Here is a 24,128-nt window from a genome sequence, read left to right on the forward strand (position 1 = left end):
GCTCTGATTTCACTTTTGCATATTTGCCCGGTGACAGTATGTATAATTTCGTTGCTATTGTCTGCATACTTATCAAAACCCTGCAGTTGGTGGCATATTCCATAAATGGAGGACGGGCCATGCTGGTTGCATCTTTGCATTATCTAATTCTGATTAGCTGAATTGATGAATGAAGCATTCAATATTTCATTTGAACCACAAATAGCAAATGTTGGTAGGGATGTAGAGAAAAGGGAACTCTTGTACACTGTTGGTGTGATGTAAATTGGAGTAGCCACTATGGAAAATAGTATGGCAGCTCCTCAAAAAACTAAAAAATATTGATAGAACTACCATGTGTGCATCCATGCTAAGGCGCTTCAGTTGTGTCTGACTCTGAAACCCTACGGACTGTAGCCTGCCAGGCTCCTCTGTCCATGGGATTCACCGGGCAAGAATACTAGAGTGGGCAGCCAACCTCCAGGGGGTCTTCCCAGCCCAGGGATCGAACCCGAGTCTCTTATGTCTCCTGCATTGGCAGGCACGTTATTTACCACTCGTGTCACCTGAGAAGCCTGGTAGATCCACCCTAAGACTCAGTAATTTCACTCTTGGGTATATAGCTGAAGAAAATAAAAACATTAATTTGAAAAGATATATGCATCCCAATGTTCACAGCAGCATTATTTACAGCAACCAAGATATGGAAAAAATCTAAATGTCCATCAAGGGATGAATGAAGAAGATGTGATATATACACAATGGAATACTGTGTGTGTGTGTGTGTGTGTGTGTGTGTGTGTGCACTAAGTCACTTCAGTTATGTCTGACTCTTTGCAACCTGGTGGGTTACCATGCCCTCTTCCAGGGGATCATCCCCATCCATGGATCAAATCTGCATTGCAGATAGATTTTTTACCCCTGAGCCACCGGGGAAGCCCCAATGGAATAGTACTCAGTCATAAAAAAGAATGGAATTTTGCCATTTGCAGCAACAATATGGATGGACCTGGAGGGTATTATGCTTCGTGAAATAAGTCAGACAGAGAAAGATAAAATACTGTATGCTATGACTCATGTCTGGAATCTAAAAAATAAAACAAAGAGTGAATATAATTAAAAATAAACAGATTCACAGATATAGAGAATGAACTAGTGGTACCAGTGTGGAGAGGGCAGGAGAGAAGGGCATGTTAGGGGGAGGAGATTGAGAGGTACAAACTACTATATATAAAATAAAATAAATAAGCCACAAGGATATATTGTAAGGGAATACAGCTAATATGTTATAATATCTATAAATGGAGTGTAATCTTTAAAAATATTTCATCTGAAAAATAGTGTTTTATTTTTATTCTTATGCCAAAGGATTAAAAGGTATGTTCATTCTTTTTTTTCAAATAGGCAGGCTTGTTTTATTTTTTAAATTTATTTATTTTTAATTGGAGGATAATTGCTTTACAATATTGTGCTGGTTTCCACCATACATCAGCATGAGTCAGCCTGTTAATTCTTCATTGACCTTTTTGTTTTAGTGTTTAATAAAATATACATTCAATTCTACAAACATTCATTGAGGATCAGTAACACCAAATATGATGTCAAGAGCTGGAATCCAAAGATAGGTAAGACATAACGTCTGTCTTCAAGGAGTCCAGTAGGGGAAGCGACATGGAAATTAGTTAAATTCTTTCTAGATTGGCAAGACAAATAAGTAAATAAAGGTATTTCATTAGTGTTGTGGTTGTAAAAAGATAGCAGTGTCGGGAATTATTCATTTTTGATAACTGAAGCATTTATTTATTTATTTAAATTTTATTTTATTTTTAAACTTTACATAATTGTATTAGTTTTGCCAAATATCAAAATGAATCCCCTACAGGTATACATGTGTTCCCCATCCTGAACCCTCCTCCCTCCTCCCTCCCCATACCATCCCTCTGGGTTGTCCCAGTGCACTAGCCCCAAGCATCCAGTATTGTGCATTGAACCTGGACTGGCATCTCGTTTCATACATGATATTTTACATGTTTCAATGCCATTCTCCCAAATCTTCCCACCCTCTCCCTCTCCCATAGAGTCCATAAGACTGTTCTACACATCAGTGTCTCTTTTGCTGTCTCGTACACAGGGTTATTGTCACCATCTTTCTAAATTCCATATATATGCGTTATTATACTGTATTGGTGTTTTTCCTTCTGGCTTACTTCACTCTGTATAATAGGCTCCAGTTTCATCCACCTCGGTACATATACACAATGGAGTATTACTCAGCTATTAAAAAGAAAACATTTGAATCAGTTCTAACTGAAGCATTTAAAAATCAATTTTATCTCAAACAGTACTTAGTTATCTAAATAATGGATGAAGTGGCATCTGATACTCTTTCCATTATCTGTGATGTTTCTGGTAGGAAAGAGCCCTATTGAAGAGCCCTAATTCCCAGTTCTAAATCCACTCCCTCCACTAACTTGGTGAACACTCTTGGATCAGACCCTCACTTGTAAATCAGGAATGACATCACCTTGCCATCTAGCTCTCAGAAAAGTACAAAGTCAGACATCTAATAAGAAAGTATATACACACAAAATCATTTAAAGTGTAATTTTAATGAATGTTTATCTTCAAGGAGTTCCACTGTAGTAGTATTTCTAAACAATTGGAAATAACCAAAATATTCAGTAGAAGGGCATTAGTTAAATAAGTTATAGTACCACCTCTAATGAAGCATTCTGTAGATATTTAAAAATAATATTCGGAAAAATTAATGACTCAGAAAATTTTTTTCAGTCTATTCTTAGGTGAAAAAAAAGCAGAATAAAAGTCGGGAAGGAAACTGACCAGAAGTTAATAGCAATTGTCTATGGGTAATATCATCATGGATAATTTTTATGTTTATAATTCATTTTGTACTTTTAAACATTTTACAAAGTTTGTACAACACATACAACCTTTTATTTTTAAAACCAGCATGTAAACTCTTCAGTCTTCCCGATTTCATACATAAATAAACAGCATAAAATTATCCTATCATCTGGTTAAACAATGAAATGAATATTAGCCTTGTTGCTTCTGCTCAGACATACTTCGTCATTTGACTCAAAAGGATAATATTGTAAATTTCTCAGCTTTCCACTTGTTGAACCTTTGCTTGAAAAGTTCATACAACAACAAAATATCTCGGTGGGAAAATAAATCCAATGACCTGACTGTTTTGTCTACATAATGACAAACCTCCCAAGGTTTCTAAATACACTTGAACTTATTTTTAAACATTGGGATCACTTCTCTAAGAATTCAATTCGGAGAGACAATCTAATTAACAAACATCAGTCTTAAAGATTAAAAATGGAAAATTCCTAACTTACCCAAAAACTACTGTCAGAAAAAGAAAAGATTCTTATATGGTTACATTTTTAAATAGTTCTGAAAATTATACTTTTGGAGGCCATTATCTTTCTATAACAATCAACATCAAAATTCTGAGACTATAAAATATTCTTTAAATATATTTGTGTGTATATTTACATGTATACACACATACATATATAATACCCTATCAAGATATATGGAGATATTTTTCTTTTAAAGTTTGTTGTATCTTGTTAAAAATTTTTTTATCGGAGTATAGTTCCTTTACAATGCTGTGTTAGAATCTACTATGCAGCAAAGTGTATCAGCTATACGTGTACATATAGCCCATCTTTTATGGACTTCCTTTAAAGGAAATATTTTTTGATAGTCTGATCTTGTGTGTACAGAGCAGTACACCATGGACTAGATTTTTTTTCATGAACTGGATTTTTAACCTTCCTCTGTTTGTACATAAATAATTATCAAATTAACCTCACTGAATCAATTAAGACAGACTGCACACCTGCTCTACTGGTCTAGACTGGTTCTCTTCCCTTCCTTTCTTTCTGATTTCCAAGACATCAGAATCCAAAGAGAAAGCACCAGCAAGACTTGATTCCTGCGTGGTTACTTCTTCACATAGGCTGGGTTCCCAGGGAGAGAGCAGTCAACCTTCCCTGGGGATCAGCCACATGGATCTTTAAAATTGGGATCATGTTACTGTCCTTCTGAAATACTCCAGGGCCAATCACTGTTTGAAGGACCCTCCAGTGTCCTTATCAAGCCAATGCAGTTCTCGGACAATAATATACCCAGGAATCCTCTAAATACATTAACTGCAGAATCCAGCTGGGGAGGCCTGAGTGGAGCCTGACATGACATTCTGTCTCCCAGGCCTGCACCCAAGAGAGCTTGGTGCTACTGGGTTTGGAGTGAGGAGGTCTCCAGTCCTTAAGTGGATTTCATCCTTCCCCAGTTTAGAGCCTTCCCTGGCCTGGGCCTACATCACCTGGGACAAGATCTCTTTGGCTCAGCTTCACCTCTTCATAGCCACATGGGGCAAACCCAGACCCATTCCTTTGAGGCTGAGAAGAGACAGTTAGCAAAAGAAGGTTTTCATCACACCACTTTATATGTGGGCCCATTACCAAGCTGTGCTGTGAATTTGTTACTCATCCATTACTAATGTGACAACTATCTTGTGAATAACATAAACACAGCATCATACCTTTTTTTGTTAAAATACTTATTTGTTAAGTGCAGACCTTAAAATCATACCACAATCAGCTACATACAGGCCTGTGGACTTATCCTACCCTGTTCAGTGAGCAGCTTTCCATCCTTATTAGCAGTCATCCTTCTCTGGGGTCCCCTGCCTCCCTGTTCCCCATCCTTCCTTCCACCTCTAACAAAACACTCAGCATATTCCTTCAGGGCCATGTGTTCCCTTGGTAGTGAGTAAATAAACTCAGCTCTTTTCTTCCCTCCTTCCTTTTAAAAAAAAGTTCTGTTGGTCTTAGTTTTATGCTTTGACAACTCAGGAGCCAAAAGATTGAAAGTGTCTTGCCTCCGTCCATGGTCTAGAAGTCCTGGACCATATTTCTCAGTTCTTCCCAAGGCTATCTCCGTGCTGGTTTCTTAGGCCTTATCCTGTATGCTGCTTTCTAAGAAAGGTGGGCCAAGATAGAACTTCTTCTCCATCACCACATCCCATTCTCTTCCAGCAGGTACCAAAATCCATAGTTGCACATTTGTTTACTGAGCTTCTGTCTCTCTCTTCTGCTCCACTAGAATCCCAAATCCATCATGGTTAGGGATTCAGGCTGTTTGGTTTATCCCCAGCGCCTCGCCTTGTGCCCATGTCTCTGTCCTGTTCTCTTTCCTGCTTTTATTAAAGATAATAAAATAACTGTGGCTAGAATATAAAAGCTGGGTACTACTTTGTATCAAGTACTGTACTGAGCACTAATGATAGTAGCATCATTTTCAGGTAAGAAAACTAGAGACCTTTTTGGGTTTTCAGGCTAACAGTAACCCTGTTACCTGGCTGAACTTTAGTGACAATTTAGTCTATAGTTTGCCTTCCCAGGTAGCTCAGTGGTAAAGAACTCGCCTGCCAATGCAAATGCAGGAGACATGGGTTCAGTCCCTGGGTCAGAAGGATCTCCTGGAGGAGGAAATGGCAAACCACTCCAGTATTCTTGCCTTGATAATCTCATGGACAGAGGAACCTGGTGGGCTACATTTTATTGAGGTTGCAAAGAGTCAGACAGGACTGAGCACACAGTCTATAGTTTAAGATGAAAGGTAAGCTATAACATGTTGGTTTTCAATACATTCATAATTTTCTCCATTTCTTTTGCCATGTGTTTGCTGTTTCTGTGATGTGTCTTCAATTATTTTTGTGTGTATAACTTACTCATATTTTGATAATGGAGCAATATAATTGCAATATAATTAAACTTGTACAAATGGTAATCTGCATAGTTTTAAACATTGTAGCCAAGGCCAACTATCTTACTTTTCTGGAGAAAAAATTTGCATGGGTATTTAGACACAACCCATGCTGATTTACTGCCTTTAATTGATGTTTATTATTTGGCCACATGTTTATTTCTTATGGCAAATAATCAAAGCAAATGTGTTCTATCCAGAGATAAATGCTTATGGACTATAACCCCTTCTCATATCTGGATGTAATTTACCTAGATTTCTGCTATCTAGAATGATGGCCACACATGGCTATAGACACCTGAAATTAGTTAGTTGAACTGCAAGGTTCTAGAAGTGCAAAACAGCAGATTTTGAAAACTTAATACAAAAAGAAGATACATATCTCTCAATGTTTATAATAGTGATTACATGTTGTGATGATATTGTTATGGATATATTAGAATAAATAAAATAGATAAAAATAAATTTCATCTGTTTCTTTTTTAATGTAGCTACTGGAAATTTTTAAATTATATATATGACTCCTAGTTATGGCTCCACTCCTAGGATGGCGTGAACATAGACATTTATTTATCCAACTTACAAAAGCAATGAAAATGAAAAAAGCTTATATTACATATAAAGCTGATATAATTTAATTCAATTTTGGATAAGAAAACATACTTGAAGCCAGAAGTCTTAATTGAGGGTTACCGGAAGAACCCCAGGAGAAATGAGAACATGCATGGGTGGGTGTTTAGAGAAGACAAGAGCCAGTGATTAGATCTTGTGAGATGATGTAGAACTTGAAGTAAGATGCTTTCTTATCAGACTGTTAGAGATGAAGACAGCTCAGAGAGGTTAAGCTCCAGGCCATGGTAGTAGAGCTAATATGGAACTTGTCTATCCTGTTAAGTTGATATAATTTTGGTTTCCTTATTTTCTTAAACTGAAAACAGAGGTGAAATAAATGACCTATGGTGAAAATCTGTTATGATTACAAAGTTTAGGCTGAGGCTGGATATAAACTTTGTAGAACAAAGTTTTTTTTTACTGATCTTGAAAAATCTATGACTGGTGGATGGCTGCTTTTTACACTAGATCTTAGCCAAAAGGCTGAGAAGCAATGGATGGCTGCTTTTTGACTGAAGGTCAAACATGTGTGTGGTTAACTGCACAAGGCTGAAGGACCAGAGGATGTGTGTAGACCAGACAGCCCCGCTGTCAGGCGCAAACACATATAGGTTTGGGGGTCTTAATCAATTGCAGTATTTAACAAAGTTAACCTTAGGTACAGGTAACACTGGGCAGTTATTACTGTGTTCTGGGTAACATGGTAACAGTGATAAGGGAAATACAATGACAAATTGCATTTAATTCAGACTATTTCCCTAGACCATGTTTGGATACCAACCAAGGACTGTAACCCCACAGAAACACTCAAGGAGCAAGACCCTTAGTCTGTTCAGAGAGACGAAGCTGGTGGCTTTGCTGTGTGGCCTTGACCTTGCCCTGGTCATCAAATGTAAGTCTAGGCCGGAGCTCATCCTGGTGCTCTGGGACAACGAAGATGGGTGGGATGGGGGTGGTTAAGTGGGAGGGAGGTTCAAGCTGCTGCTGCTGCTAAGTCACTTCAGTCATTTCCGACTCTGTGCGACCCGTAGATGGCAGCCCACCAGGCTCCCCCATCCCTGGGATTCTCCAGGCAAGAATACTGGAGTGGGTTGCCATTTCCTCCTCCAATGCATGAAAGTGGAAAGTGAAAGTGAAGTTGCTCAGTCGTTTCCGACTCTTAGCGACTCCATGGACTGCAGCCCACCAGGCTCCTCAGTCCATGGGATTTTCCAGGCAAGAGTACTGGAGTGGGATGCCAGTGGCTTCTCTGGGGAGGTTCAAGAAGGATACATATATGTATATCTATGACCGATTCATGTTGATGTATGGCAGAAACCAACACATTGTAAAGCAATTATCCTGTAATTAAAAATAAATAAATTTTAAAAAACACTTTAAAAAATGTAAGAATAGCATGTTTGGAGGAAGTGGGCAGTAGGAGAGGTCTTGAGGAGGGTGACCTTGAGGACAGGAATGGAAACGTGCTTGGGTGCCCATCCCCCTCCCCCCAAACCATTACTGTTATTGCATTAGTCTGTCTAAGTGGGGAAAATCCCCCTGGGAGCCTTAGAACTACTCTGCTCTTTTTTTTCTCCCAAGACAGGACAGCTCCAGTGTGGGAGTGATGAGTGGGTGAGGGTGCAAGCTGTGATGACAGAGGAGGCTTATTTCCCCCAAATCTCTCATTTCTAGAGTCTCCCCATGAGTGAGAGTCAGTCAACAGACTGAAGAAATAAGATGCACTACCAAATCTTGAAATCATACAAAAAGAATCAGAAAGATAATACAAATAAGTGCAAAATGACTAAAGGTATAAAAAGGAGGAAAAAATCCCTACAAAAAAGACCGAAAAATAACCCCAACAAATCAGAAAACCCTAGACAGACTTAGAGTCCAAAAGAACATCTAGAAATAAGAATAGTCATTTAAAGTAACATTTAGGGAATAAAAATAATCACATTTCACATTTACTGGATGATTACTATGTGACAGGCATGGTAGAGTGTGTGTTGTATGTGTTAAATCATTTAATCCTCATACAATCCTGAGGTAGATCTCTTACTTTCATTTTAAGATGAGGAAACTAAGGCAGAAAGTTTTAAAAAACTGGGAATTAATAGGTTTGGGGTTATAACCCTTGTTGAATAGCTCCGAGTTCTTTTTCATTATGGAAAATTACAGTAGATTGAAAATCTCCTGGACATTACAAACAGTAGCAGAGAGAATTAAACATTGAAAGATGGATGGGAGCACGTCATTAGATACAGCAGGTTGGGAAACAGAAGTCCAGTATGTTAGCAATAGTAATGATTGTGATGACAGTAATAATGAGAGTGAACAGTTACTGAGCCCTTGATGGACACCAGAGAGACTGTCTTGAGCATTTAAGTTGTTGACAACTTTCGGTGATGAGGGATATGGAAATGCAACAGGGACACCTTTTTCAAGGTCACAGTCACTGTGTATAGGGACTTGAACTGAGGTGGGTCATGACCCACCGGGCTCCTCTGTCCATGGAATTCTCCAGGCAAGAATACTGCAGTGAGTTGCCGTTCTCTCCTCCAGGGGATCTTTCCAACCCAAGAATCAAACCCACATCTCTTATGCCTCCTCATTGGCAAGCAGTTCTTGACCACTAGCACCGCCTGGGAAGCCCATAAGAAAGGCAGCTACTGTGATTTCTTGGGTTTACTCTCCTTTGCTGCTGCTGCTGAGTCGCTTCAATCGTGTCCGACTCTGCGATCCCATCCCATAGATGGGATTCCCAGGCTCCCCCGTCCCTGGGATTCTCCAGGCAAGAACACTGGAGTGGGTTGCCATTTCCTTCTCCAATGCACAAAAGTGAAAACTGAAAGTGAGTAAAAGTTATTATAAAGAAGCCTTAGGTTTTCCTAGTAGTTTTACTGGGGCCTATCAAGATTGCTGGGAGAATATCAATAACCTCAGATATGCAGATGATACCACCCTTATGGCAGAAAGTGAAGAGGAACTCAAAAGCCTCTTGATGAAAGTGAAAGTGGAGAGTGAAAAAGTTGGCTTAAAGCTCAACATTCAGAAAATGAAGATCATGGCATCCGATCCTACCACTTCATGGGAAATAGATGGGGAAACAGTGGAAACAGTGTCAGACTTTATTTTTCTGGGCTCCAAAATCACTACAGATGGTGACTGCAGCCATGAAATTAAAAGACGCTTACTCCTTGGAAGGAAAGTTATGACCAACCTAGATAGCATATTCAAAAGCAGAGACATTACTTTGCCAACAAAGGTCCGTCTAGTCAAGGCTATGGTTTTTCCTGTGGTCCTGTATGGATGTGAGAGTTGGACTGTGAAGAAGGCTGAGCGCCGAAGAATTGATGCTTTTGAACTGTGGTGTTGGAGAAGACTCCTGAGAGTCCCTGCGACTGCAAGGAGATCCAACCAGTCCATTCTGAAGGAGATCAGCCCCGGGATTTCTTTGGAAGGAATGATGCTAAAGCTGAAACTCCAGTACTTTGGCCACCTCATGAGAAGAGTTGACTCATTGGAAAAGACTCTGATGCTGGGAGGGATTGGGGGCAAGAGGAGAAGGGGACGACAGAGGATGAGATGGCTGGATGGCATCACTGACTCGATGGAGTGAACTCCGGGAGTTGGTGATGGATAGGGAGGCCTGGCATGCTGTGATTCATGGGGTCGCAGAGTCGGACACAACTGAGCGACTGATCTGATGAGAATTATCCAGGTTTCATTTAAACCCAGAAGTGACATCCAGCTTAGGGTTTTCTGATCAATATTCTACCTGCACAGGTTTATACTGAAGATATTGTCGAGGTTTCTGGAAGCTTGTTACTAGGAAAGGACCTGAGCTAGCCTTCATTTGTAGTGTATACAATCATGTGGTTTAAATTATAAATATCTGTTATAAATGATAAATATCTTTCTTCCAGAAAAAAAGAAAAGCTCAGTATGTTACAATTTGGTCTGGTACAACTGATGAGGGGGTCTCCTGGAGAGTCTGTGAGAACCTCTGCAGTTCAAGACCCTTCTTCTGTGGGGAAAAGAGAATAGTTTATCTAATGGTTCCCACCTTCCACTGGTCAGAGCTTTGCCTTACAGGTGTTAGTGGCCTGCACTTTTGGGGTGCAACAGGAAGCCATGGGGGAGTCTCAAGGCACATAAGGCCGTGCCTGTGTGAAGCCCATGGCCAAACTGGCCTCTCAGGGAGGAAGCGCCAGGAGAAGCTCAGTCACACAGGAAAGATATCTAACATAAGAAGTCAGGAGAACTGGAGGAAAAATGAGAAGGCTGAGCCTGGCTCCTGAAAATGCCAAGAGTAGAGAGCGGGGAGGAGAAATATAAAAAATAAACGTCTGACAGAGGAGAAATATCGTATGGCATCCCTTATATGTGGAATCCAAAAAGATATGATACAAATGAACTTACAGAACAGAAGAGATTCACAGACTCAGAGAATGAACTTACAGTTGCCAAGGGGAAGGAACATTTCGGGCGTTTGGAATGGACATGCACACACTGCTATATTGAAATGGATACCCAACAAGCACCTACTGTGCAGCACAGGGAACTCTGCTCAGTGTTAGATGGCAGCCTGGATAAGAGGGGAGCTTGGGGGGAGAACGGATACATGTGTATGTATGGCTGAGTTCCTTTGCCGTTCACCTGAAACTATCGCAATATTAATCGACTGTACCCAAAAACAAAACAAAAAGTAAAAAAAATAAATTAATTAAAAACATTAAAAAAATCTGAGAATGTTCAAGATAATGGAAAATAGATAATCTCAGGTTAAATACAGGATATACAAAAAAAAATCCCACGTATGCACACATGTCACAATTTCAATAACACAATAAAAAATCTTGATCTAGTGACAAGAAATACAGAAAAAATTGAAGTCAGAATATCATCTCTACCACAATTCAATAAAAAAACTAGAAAATTTTCCTATGTTTCAAAATTAAGAAATAAACATTTACATAACCCATAAGACAAAGAAAAAATTGGAAAAGATTTTGAACTTAATGATATTAAAGTAGTTTTTATCAAAACTTGTATGATGCAGCTGAAACAGTGTTTAGGGGAAGCTTTTTAGCCTTAAATGCATTTGGACTATTCAAAGTTGCTCGATCAAAGTCCAAATATAAAATTCAACTACTTTTTAAATAAATTTATATTAATTAGACTATACATTTTTAAAAGAATATATTATTTATAATAACACTAAGAATGTCAAATACTTAGAAAAACCCAGAAAACTCTAAAACATTGTGAGAAATTAAAGCCCTGAATTAACAGACCCATGTAAGAATTCAAGCAGATCAAATATTAATGAGTGCTTGGTTCACATGTTTGCAGATGTAACATAGCAAAACAGTGAGGAAAAGGATGAACTTTTTAATAAATAATATTGGGACAATTCTTTTTCTATATGGAGAAAGATAAGATTATAATCCCAGAAATAGAAAACAATTCAAAGATTGAGTCTTAAATGCAAAAGAATTAAACTATAATTTTTTTAACATAGGAGAACATTTTTATAATCTCGGGGAAGGAAAAGATCTCAACAAGATGCAAAACACAAAATCAATGAAATCAAGGAAAACATGGATAAGTTTGAGATTATAGTGAAAAGAAAAATTATACGTTAAGGCACCAATAACTAAATGAAAAGGTAAGCCAAAACCTGGAATGAAGTATTTTCTGCACATTTAAATAGCAGAATTAATTCAGCATCCAAATATAAACAACTTCTAATTAATTAGTAACAAAAAGGCAAAGGTCACAAAAGATAAATAGGCAAAGACCTATTTATGCAATTCACTCAGAGAGAATTATAGACTGTCAATCAAAAAATGCTAAGGTTCCTAAACTCACTAGTCAAAACAACATCCGATTTCACACCCATTAACATCTCAGTACATCAAGTTTTGCTGAGGATATAGGAAGACAGATATTCTGACAAGTTGTTGGAGTCGATTTGACAATCCCTAACACAATTTAAAATATGTTTTCTCTGATAACCCTCTTTGAATTCCTCCTAGCAATTCACCATCTGGTTGTCACAATGGTACATATACAAAAGCTGTAAATTTCAATTCTGTAAGATGAGAGCAAAGAAACAAACTTACTGTTTGGGCAGATGGAAAAATAAATTGTATTTTATTTATGTAATTGGATACTATGTGGCAGCTATTACATATGTGGCAGCTATTACATTTATATGTATGTAAACAAATCACATCTCTATGTTTCAATGTGGATGAAATCCAGAAACATCCTGCTGACTGACACAAGCAAGCTCCAATAGGTATGTATCATGTGAAATCATTTATTACACTTGAAGGACCATACAACAATAGCATTTATTTTTTATGGTGACTGATACACACACGCATCCATGGTGCATAAATATAAAACCATGCGTGGAAGAGGAGGCAAAAAATGAATGTAGGGCTTTTTGTATTTACTTATTCTTTTCCTGAAGGGAGAGATGTGAGAACGAACAGGTCTAAACTTAATACTTGCTTAATCTCAGAGACGGATAAACTGGAGTTTGTTACATGACTTTTTGTTTGTTTGAAATGTTTCTTAATTCAACTTAATTTTTGTTTTTAGATTTAAAAACCAAATCAGTTGAGAAGCACCCTCCCTAAACACAGCTGTTATTCGGCTCCTGATATTTGCTGGCCATATTCCTGCCCTGTCTGGAATTTTAAGGCAAAGAGAGGAAGGATAAAGTACGATATCTCAAACCATGACTCTCACCTTCCCCAGATAATCAGAGAAGGCGCTTTCTCTGTGCTTCTCCCAGACCAGCCACTGGTGGCAGTGGCAGAGTGCCTCCCAGTTTCGAGTTGGGCCTGGGAACAGCTATAAAAACTGGGCATGTACTGAATAGTCAGGCCTGGAACTGGATGCCTTCAGCAATGCAGCAGCAGGATTTTACTCAGGGTTCTTCAGAACAAATTGTGTGGGTGGACAGTTCCGCCCTGCCTGAACTCCGAATAGAGGGTGAACAGTGCTATTTCTTTGTTTTGAGAAATGCTAACATGAAATCACAGGAATTTTGAGCAAAATATGTCCGTAACTACGTAGCACAAAGATGATAAATAGGATGGCCCAGTGACTATACCTGGCTCTTAACTTACAGTTTGTTTCTTCTGTAAAGTTTTAATTTCTTTGCTAATATTTAGAATTTAAGAGATTTCTAACGGAAACTAGATTCCCAGCTTCTTTTCTGAAAAAGGTGGATTCTGGTATTGCTAATTCTGAATTCTAGAATGCCAAGAGTTAGTTGGCCCTAAAGAGTGCCCCCACTCCCCGCAAAGCCTCACTCAGTTAAACCTCACCTGCTGACCTCACAAAGGGTTTAAACTCCCTCATGTTATAGATGAAAAAGAGTGAGGCTCAGAGAGGTCAAGAGCTTCGCCCAACATCAGAGTTACCCTTGGGAGGGAGCCATGTTGGCACCGTGCAAACCAGTTATCAGTTAATTTGCTGTGATTTCTTTTTTTCTATGTGATGAGGGCACATTTCATGCTTTCTAATGACACTGTGTAACTCAGCAAAGTTTTAACAGAGGCTCACTTCAAATCATGATAAAAATAATACGAATGGATTCATTGTAACATCAGCAGTTAGCCTCCAAGATTTGGCCAAAAGTAAGACAGAAAATTTCTTATGTAAAAAACAGTAAAGGAATATGACAGTATAATTGAAAATTGGTATAAGTAGAGGCGGTAGGATCACAGAGCATCTTTTTTCAGGCTGGTTTTTACTCGGTAATATTTCCCCTCTTTCTCCACCTGTCCCTAATCTCCCCTCTTCTTTGGACTCTAGAAGAATGTGCAAACCCAGCCCTTCTCATACACACATAGAGATACTTCAGCTATTTTTTTTTTTCACTTGTATTTGTTTCTGGATTAATGCTGGCAGACATTCTATACTGACTTAGATTGAATTCTATCCATCATGTTCAGAAGTACTGAGCTACCTGGGTTGGTCATCCTTAGTCTAGGTAAAGCACATTTTTATTAGAACCAACTTCATGAAGAGATTACATGGATTACAATATCCTTTAGAGTATAAAACACTAAAGAGCCTAAATGTTCATTGATAGGGAAATGGCTCAGTTAAACTTGGCATATTCACACTGTGGTAAACTGCAACAATGCAAAAAGAAAAAGAGGTAGATCTGTCTTAAAAACTGGCGTAGATAGACCTGTAGAAGGCAAAAGTATATATACAGCATAGGTATATGGTACCAGTTATGTTAAAAATACATACAAGACATATTGTTTGTGGGTCTATACATGCATATGCGCATGCACAGAAAAATATCTGAAAAGAAACCCAAAGTGGTGAGAGTGGACACCCTTCTTTAGACAGGGGTGGGGGAAGGTATGGAGATGATAAAGAGGGTTTTAGCTTCACCTGCAATGTCATAAAGTTTAATTTGAAAAGAAAATGCTTGGATTACTTGTGGCTGTAGGTTGGAAGAATCTTTTCATGTAACACATACTTATGTGATGATTAATTTCCAATCACAATCTTAACCATGAAATTTGTAAAAAAAAAAAAAAAATCTGATCATCCTGGGAAACGAAATTTATACTGCACTGTCATCCCAAATTAAGTTCTTAAAACTTACAAAAATAGAAGTCACAGAAAGCAGCTGAAAAGTTAAATTGCACTTACACCAGTTAAAATCGAGTAAGTCTACTCCAGGAGTCCTAACAGTTTTGAGGACAAAAAAATGTATCTTCTCAGATAACAAGAAATATGCAGGGGGATTTAAATGAATCCAGGATCTCTCACATTTCGAACAGAAATGACGGAGACAGATTGCTTGATTTATCCTAACATGAGTTCTGTACTAACTTTTCAGTGATGCATTTGCTTTTCTCAACAAAACTGATGGAACCCCGGAGGGCAAGTATTGATAAGGAGGAACAGGAGGGGTAAGAGTTCGGTGTGAGATGACATCTACCAAGTGGCAGGGCTGGAACTCCAGCCCTCTGTCCTCTCTGCCAGGCCATGCTGCCTGCTCTGATTCACCAGGGTGACCTCGCGTGTCTCTACATCCGGTGCTCTTAAGCGTTCATCCCTGGCGATTATCTATCCGCCCACATCTCTCTCTCTCTATCTGCCTGCATTTCTATCCATCTATTCATCCATCTATCTACCTGCTTCCCTCTCTCCCTCCCTCTGGAGGGCTAGCTCCCACCCCTGATCTCTAGGGAACCAGAAACAAGCCTCTCCCCCCTCGCCTCTTCCTCCAACCCCGCGCATTCCACCTGTCCCGGGGCATCCTCGCTTGCTCCAACCAGGGGTCTGCCTGGAGCCCACTGTCACCGCACCTACCAGCAGAGGTTCAAGGCCAGCCCTCCCCGCGGACGGGGCAGGCTGCCAGGGGAAGCGGCGCCCCCCGCCCCTCCCCCGGGTACTCACCTTGCCCTCCATGGGCGCCGCCACCAGGAGCACCAGCAAGAGCGTCAACAGCAGCGCCGGTGGTCTCGGCGCGGTCCTCGGGCGCATGGTGGGCGACCGCTCAGAGCCACGGCGCGGTCCAGGGACCCGCAGGCTCTCGGGCCCCCGCGTCCCCGGCGCGGCGCGCTTTGGGAGCCCGGCGGTGAAGCTCGCCCGGCCAGCCCGCCCGGGGCGGGTTTTGTAGGGCTCAGCCTCCCCACCGAGGCTTCCAGGGAGGGAAGAAGTGGCTCAGGTCCCGCCCTCGTCCCCCCGCCCTCCCCTCCAACTCTCCAGGCGACGTCCCTCAGCCCGGGGCAGCGCGCGCGGGAGGCGAGAAAAGGCTGCGCGCCTGCGGGGCAGGTGGCCGCGGGGCCAGGTTAAGGGGTGCAGGAGGTGATGCGCCCAAGGTTCAGGAGTCGCGGCGCGGCAAAGGGGTGCGAGTCGGGGTAAGAGGTGGCGAGTCGGAGGTGGGGAACTGGGGGGTGTGCGATGGGGAGGTGGCCGAACAGGGTGGAGGGAGTGGCCAGCGGCCCTGCCTCAGATTAAGCGGCAGGCGCGCCGGGGTGGGCATTCGGGTGGCCCCGCTGGCTCCGGGCTTCCCGGCGGTGCCGTCTGGCCACTTTCCCCTTCTCAACACTCCTCCATCGGGCAGCTGCCGGACGCAGCGGCGGTGAGAGCGCTGTGAACGAGTAGCCGAGTGGCGCGTGGAATTGGGCGCGGCGGGAGGTGCGCGCTGCGCGGGCGGGCGCCGCGGCAGCTCCTCGGGGCTGCGGGTGTCCCTAGGAGGTAAGGAGACCACGACTGGGTCTGGGCGATCCCGGGCCCAGGGCCCGGGCCACCGGCCGGGGGCGCGGGCGGCGGAGGAAGAGTGCGCGGCATCCCGGGGTGGGGCGCACCGGCGGGTGGGGCTGGGGAATTGGGCCCGGGGGTCACGGGAGGAGAGCTTGTCTGGCTCCAGTCTTGTCTGCCTGGGCTTGAACTGGGTGCTGTTGTGTTTTGATTAATTTGGTGGCTCAAGTTACCAGCCTGGCGGTCTGGGCACTCCGAAATGCCAAGAGCAGGAGGCAGCTGAGGGGAAAGGGAAAGCTCATCCAGCCGATTCTCCGCCGCGTTGAACTGGCTTTTCACGTTAAATCTTATCTGCGGAAGTGCACGGGAGGCCGCGCGCCAGCTTTGTCGGGGTGCCTCCGGCCTGAGAGGGCGCTTCTCCTTTCCTGAGGTGGCCTTGGAGGCGGACGTGCTGGGCACCGTGCGCAGAGCAGGGCTTGTGCCCTTTTCTTGTGCCACTGACCACATGGGCTCTGGCGAAGCATTCAGATCCTTCCTACAGTATTGCCATTCTCAGAATCCGTTTTACTGGAACAAATTATCAAAGTAGTAAAGTCATGATCTAGTAACATACATGCATCATGATTATTGCACCGAATATTTCGATCTAACAGCAGATCTGTTAAACAACCGTAAATCAAAGTAGTGATGACTGCAAAACTGAAACGTGACCTAAAGATACCAGTGGGTACAGCCTCAGGAACTGCCGATACTGTTGCGGTTTGTTAGCTGTGTTCATAACTGAAGAAACTGCTGGTCTCCCAAGAAAGTTTAGTGAAAAGACAGATGGAGTATTGATTCCCATCCACGGTTCACAGACCATCTGAATTCCATCTCCAGGTTAAGAACCTTTACTCTGTATCAGGGTTGCTGATGTCTGCAGTAGCTGGTCATCAGATACCACGTGTGAAATGTGTGGTTTGATGGCTGATGGTGGAGAACCACTTGTTTGCAATTAGAATGGGGTCATGGTATATTAGACCTCTGTAGGTAGGTGAAACCCTGACAGTGAATGAATGAAGGTGCACACTCCCCTTTATGGTTGTAGAGGGAATAATTATAAACTCCCCTCTCTTCTTTTTACGCCACCAAATGTCAACTCTGGCTGTATATTAGTATCTCTTATGGAGCCTCTAAAAATCCTAAAACATCCCAAGCCAATTACACCGGACTCCCCAGCAATGGGAGTCTGTATACTTAGGTGCCTGCGTGCTAAGTTGCTTCAGCTGGGTCTGACTCTTTGCAACCCCATGGCCTGCCCGTCTCCTCTGAGAATGGCATTCTCCAGGCAAGAATACTGGAGTGGGCTGTCACGCTTTCCTCCAGGGGATCTTCCCAATCAGGGATCGAGCGAACCCAAGTCTCTTTGGTCTCCTGCATTGGCAGGTGGGTTCTTTACCTCTAGCACCACCCGGGAAGTCCCTAGATGTTGAAGTATCTTTATTTAAGCTCTCTGGAGTTTCCCACGATGTTGCTATAGCTTCTCCACATTGATAAGAAGATTTCTTATGAAACTTTCTCCTGCCATCCTTATTAGATGAGATATAAGGTGCTCTGTTGATAAAATAAGGGTCCAAGAATACTTAGAGGCCTGTGACAGTCTTGCATGAACTGACATTACTTCCTGGAAAAAATAAAAACTCTCAATGCCGGAGTTAAATGCTCCTTCCATATGTTGAAGTCCAGAAGCTTTCTTAATTTGGATTTCAATTGCCTTTTCTTGAAATAATGTCATTTTGACTGAAATCCAGGCTAGGCTTTATTGACTTTAGAAGGGGTGGCAACAGTCAACTGCAAGTCACTTCTAATGCTACAAAAGAGCAGGAAAGAAACTTGTGATGTAAACAGGGTTGGGAGGCAGGAGTTGTTAAGTGTGGTCTCTGCAGTACAGTTTAGATTTTGCATCTTTTCCACACTTACTAGTGTGGCTTAGGGTCTTTTCTTCTGTAAATCGGCATCATCAGTGTGCCCACCTTAAACAACTGTGGGAACCTAATTCAGCAGTCAGCGTCAGCCCTTCCAGTGAACATTCAGGGTATGCTCACTAGATGGTGTTAATTAACCAGAATTTTTGATTTTTTAAAAAATGGTCTCAGAATGGACAGTTTCCCAGCTGGCTCTTGAAATGTATAAAACAAAAGGAAAGTGAGGGCAGTCCTTTTTGTAAGTACAAAGGACACAGAAATCTCTGCTTTTGACTTGGTGCCAGATGAGAGTTTTGAACAAAGTGAAATGGTAATGACCTTTGACAAGGCCTGTATTATTGTTTTTGCCCCCTTTTCATGGTCACAATATCAGGTCTGTTTTCTGCACAGGGCTTAAATGTGTAGTGTTTGCTTCCCTGTTTTTGGAGTTCAGCTCCAGTAGGACAGTGGCCTTTTTGGTGTTCTTTAATGTTATTGAATGAATGAAGTTAGTGCATGAATGAAGTTGTTTACTATTTGCTGAATGAATGAAACTGGATGACTTGACAAATTCACTCAGGATTCACACCCAGGTCTGATTTCTTCCAAAGTTTATGATCTTTCTATAGCCTTCTCTGGATAGGAACGTGCCTAGGCTTTTGACGTGATGTATTTTGCCAGACTGCTAGTAGCTCCTTCTTCAATCTTTCTGAAAGATTAAATTTAATATTAATTACATTTTAAATTAATTATTTTCAAACTTCACCTCAGCACTTAGTCATCTCTCTTCTTTCAAGAACCTTCTGTTTTAAATACTCGAAAACAATTAGACACAGGTTCTTTCACAGTCTCAATTCAGTTCAGTTCAGTTCAGTCACTCAGTTGTGTTCGACTCTTTGCGACCCTGTGGACACCAGGCTTCCCTGTCCATCACCAACTCCCGAGCTTACTCAAACTCATGTCCATAGAGTCGGTGATGCCATCCAACCATCTCATCCTCTATCATCCCCTTCTCCACCTGCCTTCAATCTTTCCCAGCATCAGGGTCTTTTCCAGTGAGTCAATTCTTCGCATCAGGTGGCCAAAGTATTGGAGTTTCAGCTTCAGCATCAGTCCTTCCAATGAATATTCAGGACTGATTTCCTTTAGGATTGATTGGTTTGATCTCCTTGCAGTCCAAGGGACTCTCAGAAGTCTTCTCCAACACCACAGTTCAAAAGCATCAATTCTTCAGTGCTCAGCTTTCTTTATAGTCCAACTTTCACATCCATACATACTGGAAAAACCATAGCTTTGACTAGACAGACCTTTGTTGGCAAAGTAATGTCTCTGTTTTTTAATATGCTGTCTAGGTTGGTCATAACTTTTCTTCCAAGGAGTAAACATCTTTTAATTTCATGGCTGTAGTCATCATCTGCAGTCATTTTGGAGCCCAAGAAAATTAAGTCTGTCACTGTTTCCATTGTTTCCCCATCTACTTGCCATGAAGTGATGGGACTGGATGCCATGATCTTAGTTTTCTGAATGTTGAGTTTTAAGCTAACTTTTTCACTCTCCTCTTTCACTTTCATCAGGAGGCTCTTCACAGTCTCAGAATTATTTTCAATTCATATCAGTTCTTGCCATTACATCTCCAAACTCTTTCTCTGCTTTTCTATGATCATGGCCCTTCCCAGGGCCTGGACTTATCATCTGTGAACTATGGTAGCCTTCTAGCTGGTTCTCTGCAATGTTTGTCCTCTGAAATCCCTTCTATGTTACTGTCTGAATAAAAGCTCACTTTGGATCAGAAAGAACCAGTTACCTTGGGGGCATCTGCAAATAACCCCCAAACTTCTGAGGCTTCCAATAAGACTCTTCTTCTCCATTTATACATATTCTGGGGAAGGAAATGGCAACCCACTCCAGTATTCTTGCCTGGAGAATTCCAAGGACAGAGGAACCTGGCGCAAAGAGTCGGACATGACTGAGTGACTCACACATATACACATATTTTCTTCACAGGGTATAAGGAGGTGGGAAAGGGGTTGCGGGGCCGGGGGTTCTGCTTATCAAAACCACTCAGAAACCTCCTGGAAATTCCCACTCAACCTGTTCTCTGATCTCCTCTGAAGGGGAAGAGAATTCAGCGAATCAAAAACGGCTCTAAAAAGCTGCCAACTACTGTGACACTTGCTACATCTATTTCACATCTCATTGACCGAAGTGGTCACACTTCATTTTGAAAGCGATGAGGCAATAATCTTCCACATGCCTGAAAAAGCACTAGTAAAAGGTTTGGTGAATGTTAGTTACACTCCTCACATACATCGTGTAACTTGCTTTACTAAAGCTTCCAGAAGTTTCTCTTTTTCTTTATAGATTACTTCACCCTTCTTTGGGTAGAAAAGAATGTTCCAAAACCAACTTTTGAAAAATCTTGTGTATCACTCATGTCTCAAGTTCACCATACACCCTTCTTTACCTTATGCCTTGGTACTTGCCATTCTTTCCACTTTCAGGAACCACCCACCCTGCCCCCACCCCCCAACCTGGTGTCTGTCTGATGCAACCCTTACATTTTGAGATCTAGGTCAAAGGTCAAAGATCATGGTCTCTGTGAAGACCTTTGTCCAGACCTTTATTATATAACGCTGAAACAGAGTCATGCATTTTACTTTTTTGTACTATGAGACCTTTGTGAGCATAAACAAAGATTCATTTTATTTTTAATATGGGAACAGTGGTATTTAAAAATAAATTTATTGAGGTATAATTTCCATACCAAAATCTGTACCTATTTAACACACACAATTCAAGGAGTTTCACCAATGCATATGCCTTGTGAAATCAATAGCATGAATCTGGATGCAGATCTCTTTAATCACTCCCCAAAGTTTCCTCCTGTCCCCTTTTAGTCCATCCATCTCTCCCCGTCCATTCCCAGGCAACCACAGATCTGCTTTCTGACTCTGTAGGTTGGTTGGCATTTTCTAGAATTTTATTTAAATAGAGTCATACAGTATGTACCGTTTGGTATCTGGGTTCTTTGACTCAACAGAACAATACTGAGATGGATCCATGTTTTGTGTATCAGCAGTTTGTTCTACTCTGTAGCCATGTAAAATTCCATTGTATGGACATCACTTTTTTAAAGATCCCTTTACCTGTTAGATTTTTAAATTGTTTCCAGTTTGGGAAATATGGCTACTATGGCTATTTTTGTATTAGGCTTTGTGTGAACGTGTGTTTCCATTTCTCTTGAATAAATACCTAGGAGTGAATGGCTGGACCATACAGTAGGTATATGTTTAATTATAAAAGAGTTTTCCAAAGTAACTGTATCTTCATTCTCATCAGCAGTGTATGAGAGTTCTGCTTCCCCCGTATTTTTTTGGTGCCTGCTTTTGGTATTGCCAGCTTTTAAAGTGTTAACGCTTCAAATGGTTACACAGTGGCAGTTAGTGTGCTTTTGTTTTCTCTAGTAACTAAAGATGTTGAACATCTTTTCAGGTACTTATTAACTGTTCAGAGAACTTTTGCAAAGCCTCTACTCAGATCTTTCCCTATGAAAAAAACTGGTTGTTGCTCTTACTGTTGAGTTGCAATAGCTATTTATATATTCTGGATACAAGATCCTTGGCAGATGTATTTATTTTGAATATTTTTGCCCATTCTGTGGCTTTTCTCTTAAGTGTCACTGTCCATCTTGAAGTCCATTTTTAACATAGCCAGTCTACTTTCCTTGTGCTTACTGTTTGTGTGGTGTATCTTTTTCCACCTTTTCACTTGTAACCTCTTTGCGTCTTTTTATTTAAAGTATGTATTTTTTAGGTAGCATATACTTGGGTGTTTTTCTTTTTTCTGTTTTAAATTCAACGTTTTGCCTTCAATTTTTAGTGCATTTTTACATAGTTGATATAGTTATTTTTAGGTCTGTCATCTGTCTGTTTACTTTTTATCTGTCTAATCTGTTTTTTGTTCCCTTTCTTCTTCCTAGCATTCTTTTCTGTTAATCAAATATTTTTTAATGTTCCATTTAAATTTTTTCTAGGTCTAGTTATATCTCTCTGTGTTGTTGCTAGTGGTTACTATAATGATTATAGTATGCATCTTTAACTTTTCCCAATCTACTTAAAAGTAATATTGCATATTTGAGCTCAGTTGAGTTCAAATTGAGTTCAATATTCGGTAAATTGAAAACTCAATTTACTGAATATTAAATTCAGCTAAATTGATTTCATTCTTGTATCCACAGTGCTTAGCATGGCATTTGATAGAAACTGGAAAATTGACAGATACTGATATGATAGATATTTCTTGAGTGAATAATAATCATAGGTGTTTTTATGTCTTATTAAAGGTATATAGAAATGATTAAAATTTTGTTTTGGTTAGTGTCAGGCTAATTAGTAGAAAAATCACTTTAAAATGTTATTACATATTTAGTGGACTTGCATTTACAAACCCTGTAATTTTCACGTGTAGTCAAGATTCTATGTATTATTTTATTTTGTTTCCATATCTTAGTTGTTAAAGAATCCACCTGTGATACAGGAGACCCTGGTTCAATTCCTGGGTCAGGAAGATCTGCTGGAGAAAGGATAGGCTACCCACTCCAGTATTCTGGCCTGGAGAATTCCATGGACTATATAGTCCATGGGGTCACAAAGAGTTGGACACAACTGAGCAACTTTAAAGAAAATAAATGTTTAAAATTTTAACTGTAAAAATTTAATATAGATCTCTTCTTCCCATTAATTTTTTAATTAAAAAAAAACCACCTCATTTTCAAAGTTTAGGGGAAAAGCAATCACTTTAATAAAGGAATTTCTTATGGTTTTGTGAAACTTCCAGACATTGGTTGTCTTGACTACTCTGCCCATGTGATATCACATCCAATACACAGCACACTTTCTTGGCTTTGCTCAGTTATTTTCCGATGTGTAAAGCTGATGCTGAAACACTGAGTGTTTGGTCTGTAGCTTTATGGTCTGTAGCAGAATAGGAAATGACACAGCTCTGAAGTCCAGGGGTGAGGGATGGAGTCTTTTATAAGGTTCCCGAGTGGCAGACGCATTTCTAAAGGAGTCTAGTTCCAGGTCTTGTCCTCTAGGGAAGCACCTGCTAAGGGGACCCAGTCTCTAGAACCAGCTCCTGCCTGAAGGAAGGCAGACAGAGGTGGACAGAAGGCAGGATGCAGACACAAGGAAAAGGAGATGGTTAAGCTCTCCTTAGAAGAGCTATGACCAACCTAGACAGCATATTAAAAAGCAGAGACATTACTTTGCCAACAAAGGTCCGTCTAGTCAAAGCTATAGTAGTCATGTGTGGATATGAGGGTTGGACCATAAAGAAAGCTGATTGCCAAATAATTGATGCTTTTGAACTGTGGTGTTGGAGAAGACTCTTGACAGTCCTTCACATAGCAAGGAGAGCCAACCACTTAATCCTGAAGGAAATCAGTCCTGAATATTCACTGGAAGGACTGATGCTGAAGCTGAAGCTCCAATCCTTTGGCTGCCTGATGCAAAGAAAAGACCCTGATGCTTGTAAAGATTGAAG

The 24,128-nt window shown here is 40.9% G+C and overlaps 2 protein-coding genes across 3 annotated transcripts in view; one reads left to right on the top strand and one right to left on the bottom strand.

Moving 5' to 3' along the window:
* The window catches only part of COL4A3 (collagen type IV alpha 3 chain), a 162,202-nt gene extending 145,907 nt beyond the window's left edge, over nucleotides 1-16,295 (bottom strand). For both annotated transcript variants that reach the window (XM_070385729.1, XM_070385723.1), the window contains exon 1: nucleotides 15,835-16,295. In XM_070385729.1, the coding sequence (XP_070241830.1) occupies nucleotides 15,835-15,921 (87 nt within the window). In that variant the 5' untranslated portion in view covers nucleotides 15,922-16,295. The remainder of the gene's footprint in view (nucleotides 1-15,834) is intronic.
* Nucleotides 16,296-16,432: 137 nt separating this feature from the next.
* Nucleotides 16,433-24,128, top strand: part of COL4A4 (collagen type IV alpha 4 chain) — a 150,832-nt gene continuing 143,136 nt past the window's right edge. The window contains exon 1 of the mRNA XM_070385778.1: nucleotides 16,433-16,638. The gene's annotated coding sequence lies outside the window, so the exon portion shown is untranslated. The remainder of the gene's footprint in view (nucleotides 16,639-24,128) is intronic.

The sequence above is a fragment of the Bos mutus genome, chromosome 2 (assembly GCF_027580195.1).
Source record: "Bos mutus isolate GX-2022 chromosome 2, NWIPB_WYAK_1.1, whole genome shotgun sequence".
Taxonomy (NCBI): Eukaryota; Metazoa; Chordata; class Mammalia; order Artiodactyla; family Bovidae; genus Bos; species Bos mutus.